This window comes from Nicotiana sylvestris, chromosome 6 (assembly GCF_000393655.2).
Source record: "Nicotiana sylvestris chromosome 6, ASM39365v2, whole genome shotgun sequence".
Lineage (NCBI taxonomy): Eukaryota > Viridiplantae > Streptophyta > Magnoliopsida > Solanales > Solanaceae > Nicotiana > Nicotiana sylvestris.
Window position 1 is genome coordinate 89,697,401 of NC_091062.1, and position 6,277 is coordinate 89,703,677.

Below are 6,277 nucleotides of genomic sequence, written 5' to 3' on the forward strand. Positions count from 1 at the left end.
AAAAAGAATATTGTTATTAAACAAGGGTTTGAAACCTGAGTAGCATTAGAGTCCTTCAGATCAATAAGCAAATGGAAACGAAAAATTCAGAGGTATTGAAATATTGAAACCAAAACAGCTAGGAAACAAAATATTGAAATCCTGAAACCAAACAGAGGTATACATTCATGATGTTTCATCGATTTTCTTTTTGTATCTGACAAATAATATCAATGCTTTTTAAGCTTTTATTATTCAGTTTGTCACAATGAAGTTTCTAACAAAACAATCATATCGTGAGTTTTCTAAAGCTCACAACCTTTTACACAATCTCTTCTGATTGGAGTTTCTTCCTTTAAATAACATCGTAAAGAAAATACACATAAAAAGAAAAAAGACAAACAGCATATTGATTCATGATTCGTACTAAGCAAAGATAAATCCAAAAAAATTGAATGGCAATCTGAATACGGAGATAGGAAAGTAAAGGATCTCATATTATTTCATACGGAAGCATGAAAGTAAGCGGACATAGATTGTTAAGTATGATGTTGAAACAAGCTAACAGCAGTCAAATATCATGTCAGGCCATGATACCAGCATTACAAAAACCTGCCCATGTTCCTTAACAGGTTAAACTATGGGACCAAAACTGAAATCCTTTCTTGGAACTTGCGGTTAACAGTTTGGATAAAACTAAATGACTCCCTCATTCAATGGCCACGAGCAACATATGCAAGAGAAATTGCAGCAAAAAGTGTTGTTGCAGAAGATAACATGGTCCAAAAATTCTTCTTCTTTTGTGCTTGTACTACCGAAAGCTGAAGGAACTCAACCTGTCTCTTCATCTCATCTACTTTGTTCTCTTTACTCTTGATTGCATTCGTGATGGCCTCCAACTCTGCTTCATAAGGCTTGACATCTTCCTCATTCATTTGTTTTTCACGAAGTACATTGCCATTTGCTCCTTGATCATTCGAGCAGATTGAACCTGCAACAGTCCTCAAAGCATTCAAGATTTCCTCGGAACTACTGTTTGCCAATACAACCTTGCACTGCATAGCACTGATTTCCTTCTGTGCTTCGCCAAGTGAAGTTTGCACATATGCAATTTCCTTGTTCAACGCTTGGCATCGAGTTTCCATCTCTTTCTTTTCTCCAACCACATTGAGGTGATCAGCCTTGGTTCGTTCAACCTCCTGAACAATTTCTTGAATGTGTTTCTCCATTTCTTCAATCTGTTTCTTCATGTTCATGACATTCTGTTTCTCGTCATCAAAACACTTTTGTATCTCATCCTTCTCAAGCGCAACTCGCTCCAATGCAGCCTTATACTTCCCAACTTCAGATTCCAAACTCTTCACTTTCTCTTCCTGACCATTGCAAGACACCTCTAATTCAGAAATAACATCCTTGAATTCAACTAATTGTTTCTGCAATTCAACAATTTCAGCCTCCCTCCCAACTTTAGCCTCTTCCATCTCATTCTTCTCTGTGAGAGTTTGCTCAATCTTCTTCTTCTCTTCATCTAACTGCTTCAATGCCTTGTCCAATTCCTTCTCAACAAAGCCCTTTTCTTCAATCAAACTCTCAACTCTGCTCTCTTTCTCATTGTTTCCCTTCACAAGTTCATTAATCTTCTTCTCCATCTCATCTTCCTTCCTGGATCCTTCCACACACTTGTTCTCTAACTCAACCAAATTTTCACGCAATTTTGCCGCCTCCTTCTGCAAACTCAGCACCGTCTCATTGAGACCAGTGACTGTGTTCTGCAACTCACTGCTCTTCTTCGCTTCTGCATTTCTCTCCCCTTCAATCCCTTCTTTTTCCCCAACAATCCCATCAATCTGTACCCTCAGTTCTTCAATCTCCTTATTCGAATCCAACAACCTTTTCTCGACTAATTCCTTCTCTGTCACCATGGACTGAATCTTGCTTTCTCTGTCCTTGATTTCCTCCAAAAGGGCATTGTATTCAACCCTTAATTTCCCAGCTTCTAGTTCAATCTCTTTCTCTTTCTTCTCAGTTTCAACCAACTTCACGCTCAACCCATTTGATTCCTCTATTTGAGCATCAAGTCTCGTTTTCATTTCATCCTTCTCCTTACGAATATCCTCCGAAACATTCCTCTCACGGGCAACCTCATATGCAATAGCATTCAGTTTCTCCTTAAGGCTTTCAATCTCTCTCTCTTTTTCAATCCTCGCCTTCTCAATCTCATCCTTCTCCTTCATAAGATCACTCATTTCTCTCTCTAAACTCTCAAGTTTCTTCTCAACCGCATCATTCTGTATGCGAAACCCGTCCCTCTCCTTCTCAGCCACCTCAGCATGGTAAGCAACCTGCACAGAGACAAATACGGACACCAGCTTCTTCTCAATCTCCAACTGAACAACATCTTCGTTCAGCCGAGTCAACTGGGCCTTCAGCTCGTCCTTCTCCGAGTTAGACCTTTTGAGTTCCGATTCCAGAGAGCTTTTTGCTTGCACGAGTGAGTCCACCTGTTGCCGTTTCTCAATGGTCTCCTTGAGAAGCATGTTATTGAGGCTCTTTAGGCTTTCAAGTTTCTCAGAAGCTTCTTCCATGGCTGCAGAGTGATTGCGTTCTTTCACCTGCTGCTGCTTTTCCTTTCCCTCTTCAGTTTGGGGGGCTGCCTTCTTTTTGGCCATTGTGAGTGTACTAAAGAGTTTCTGTGGTGGGTTTTGGTTTTTGGAAAATTGGGAAAAAGATTTGAAGATGAGATAAGAAGATTGATTGAGAGGTGAAGAGTTTTTCTAGGGTTTTGTTTCCTACGGCTCAGAGAAAATGCCAAACCATTCAAGTAGTACAATTTTCAAAAAGTGGTGGATTTGCTAGGGTTTTTGTGAGGTTTTGAAATGGACTTTGGGTTAACACCCCCAACACCAGACCGGGGACGTGGCACTCAGTTATTGGTGGAAATTTTTTGTTTGAATTCAAATTTGGGAGGGCTCGGGAATCGAGGAGATAGGTGGGTGAAGATTGAATGAATGAATGAATAAATTAATACGAAGAAATAAATGAACATATAAGTTTTTTTTTCATAAATAAAAATTCTTAGTGGACGTTTGGACATAAGAATTGTAAAATTTCAAAAAAAAAAAAAGTATAAAAAAATTTCAAATGAAAATGATATTTGAAAATTAGAGTTCTGTTTGGACATGAATATAATTTTGAGTTACTTTTGAAGTTGAGTGAAAATTTTAAAAAATAACTTTTTTAAGTTTTTCAAAATTCATCTTCAAGTGAAAATTGACATTTTTATGACCAAGCATTGATTTCGAAAAAAAAAATCGAAAAAAGTAAAAATATTCTTATGTCCAAACGGGCTATTATAAGTTGGGTATTCAACATTAACTGAATAACAAATCAAACTGATAAATTAAATTAATTTCTAAAACATCATTATGCGGCTTGATTTGATATAACTTGGTATTTAAGTACAAAGTTTGTAATTTTTAATTTGGTTTGGTATTACTTAATTAATACTTTCTCCGTTCACTTTTACTTGGAATGTATACTAAAAATAGATTTTCATTTTTACTTGTCACTTTACGCATATCAAGAGAATGACAAATTTTTTTTGTTATACTCAGAGCATTTATTACTCATTTCAAACCATTTTCTCAAATCCAATAAAATATGCAACAATTAATATGGGGATCATGGTAAATTATGCACTTCATTTATTATTTCTTAAGGGCGTGAAAAATCAAAATGTGCCACGTAAAAGTGAACGGAGGGAGTAAGAAGTTACCAAACCTCAACTAAAACTACAATATGTATAGAAATTTATATAACGAAAAATATATTTGGTCACACTAAGAATGACCCAAATGTCCAAAATGGGGGTATAATGGTAATTTCGCACGGCTTTTGAGGGCATAATGAATAGTTGTGCATTTTCGTTTTCATATATACCCTTTGGCATATTTTCTTTTTAAATTTAATTTTTTTCAAACAATTCTCTCTCACTAATTTAATTGTCTTACCTTCCCAAGATGCATGCTATATCATTTTCCATAAAGCACATACACATATACTATACTAATTAAACGAAATACACTAAATATACATATATTATACCAATTAAACGAAATACACTATAATATACACATAATATATTAGAGGAAATACGTATAAGAATTAAACTACCGGTATTTATCTTGCATTGGTCACTTTCTAACCCTAAACACTTAATATATAGTGTTTCACCTAAGAAGCTTTTCCAGCCCTTATTTTTCTATCTTTGTTTTTTCCTTCTTCATCTCTTATCTTTCTTAGGGTTAGAATAAGGAATGGGGGAATAGGAACAAAGCTTCAAAAGTCTATGTTGTATTTCGTGGCAAGAGGCCTGGATTATATAACTCTTGGCATCAATGTGCTCCTATGGTTACTGGTGTCAAGGGTAGCATCTTCAAGGCCTTCAAATCGTATGATGAAGCCATAGAAGCATTCAATATGGTATTTCGGCATCGAAGGTCGATGTGGTATTTCGTGGTAAAAGGCCCGGATTATACAACTTTTGGTGTGAGTGTGCTCCTATGGTTATAGGTTTTAAAGGAAGCATCTTCAAGTCTTACAAATCTTATGATGAAGTCATAGCAGCATTCAATGAATTCCAAGAAGAAAATGTTAATAGTGAAGAACCATCTTCAAGTTCATTTATAGATGAAAGTGGTGTAGGGGTTGAAGGTGGCAACGGAGCAAATATTATATCATCTGTGTTGTTAGCTTGAATGTTTGTAGGGATGAAGATATCAGAAAATTGTTCAGTTTGATTATTAATAAGAGTATTTTTCCCTTTATAAACTGAATGTTTTGTCTATATTATTGGATCTTAATTAAAAAATTTAGTTCTAAGTGCCAAAGTGTTATCATCTACTAACTAGATATTAAGTAGTTATAGACGTTAGATTTATTTTGCACCTGTTTTAATCCTTACTACATTGTTTCATGATATTCATCAGATTTTGGACATTGTCTGGAATGTTAGATGAACTTTTTGTATTTGTTTGATTCTGGAAAATTGTAGTAATGTCAGGTTTTGGACATTGTTTGTTTCATCTCTATAAAAAGTACTTCTTTTGACAAGAACTTGATAAGAATTTGGGAAGTTTGCTTCATATATTTTGTCTATATTCATGAGTTTCTTGACAATACATTTTCCTACTGTCTAAGGTTGCTGTAAAAACAAAAAAGATTCAAACGATCCCTGGTTGGTGTAAAAACCTACTGTCCAAGGTTGATTCAAACGATCCCTAATTCTTACGACTGTCTAAGGTTGGTGTAAAAATCTTTTTCCTTTAAAAGATTCAACCCTCTCAAGCAATTCATTAACCTCACGCTTCAGCTTAGTAAAGTCATGCTTAAGATTTTGGTACAAAATATTATGACTAACGGGTGAACCATGGAGTGGTTGTTCAACTGCTTTCTTGGTCGGAGTCCTATCCATCGTTATGCTTAGATATAGTAGTAGTTTCAGTTTGATTGTTTTATGTAGGATTAACATATTTTTCGAAAAATATATAAGAAGAGTTATAATAGCTATTTCACTTCTCAGTAGGACTTAAAGTCTCTTTGTAGAGACCTTATGCAACTATTACACTTTCAGTAGCCATATTCGCTCCTCCATGCGGACATTACATATCCTAGCAGCCACTTCCACTCCTCCATGCATCCATTATACTTCCCAGTAGCCCCTTCCACTCCTTCATGCAACCATTACACTTTCTAGTAGTCAATTTCACTAGGAAAGCTATAGTCTTCCCTTTTCCTAGGACATTTATTCTCCTTTCTCAAAGGACTATTTTATTACCAAAATGTTTCTGGTAAATTTGTATTCCTTGTTTGTTTGAAGAAATTCTCCACTTTAATTTTTATTTAAAAGACGAAATACAAAATTCAATATTTTAGGAAAATACATTAGTCGAACATATATTCCTTTGAAATTATAAAGTGCCACAATTGTCACGACCCAAAATCCCTCCGAAGGAGTCGTGATGGCACATAGTCTCTAAACTAGGTAAGCCTAATATTTACTAAAATAACATTAACATTTACTGACTTCAAATTAAATAACTCTCAATAAATCACAATTCTCAAAACCGGTGGTACAAGTCATAAACCTTTCTAAGAGTAGTTATACACAATAAATACAACATTGTTCCAGAACGAGAAGGAATCAATGGAACATAAATAAAAACGAAGGTGATTCCGAGGCCTGCGAATGCAGCAACAGATTACCGTGAGTCTCCACCGCGACGACCCGCACAGCTAC

General features: G+C 35.5%; 1 protein-coding gene across 1 annotated transcript; it reads right to left on the reverse strand.

Moving 5' to 3' along the window:
• Positions 1-692: 692 nt before the first annotated feature.
• LOC104237864 (uncharacterized) lies at positions 693-2,648 on the reverse strand. Its single transcript, XM_009792090.2, has one exon. The coding sequence runs from the start codon at positions 2,646-2,648 to the stop codon at positions 693-695; it is 1,956 nt and encodes a 651-aa protein (XP_009790392.1).
• Positions 2,649-6,277: the final 3,629 nt, after the last annotated feature.

Coding starts and splice junctions, on each gene's coding strand:
- LOC104237864 (XM_009792090.2), bottom strand. CDS start 2,648: ATGGCCAAAAAGAAGGCAGCCCCCCAAACTGAAGAGGGAAAGGAAAAG.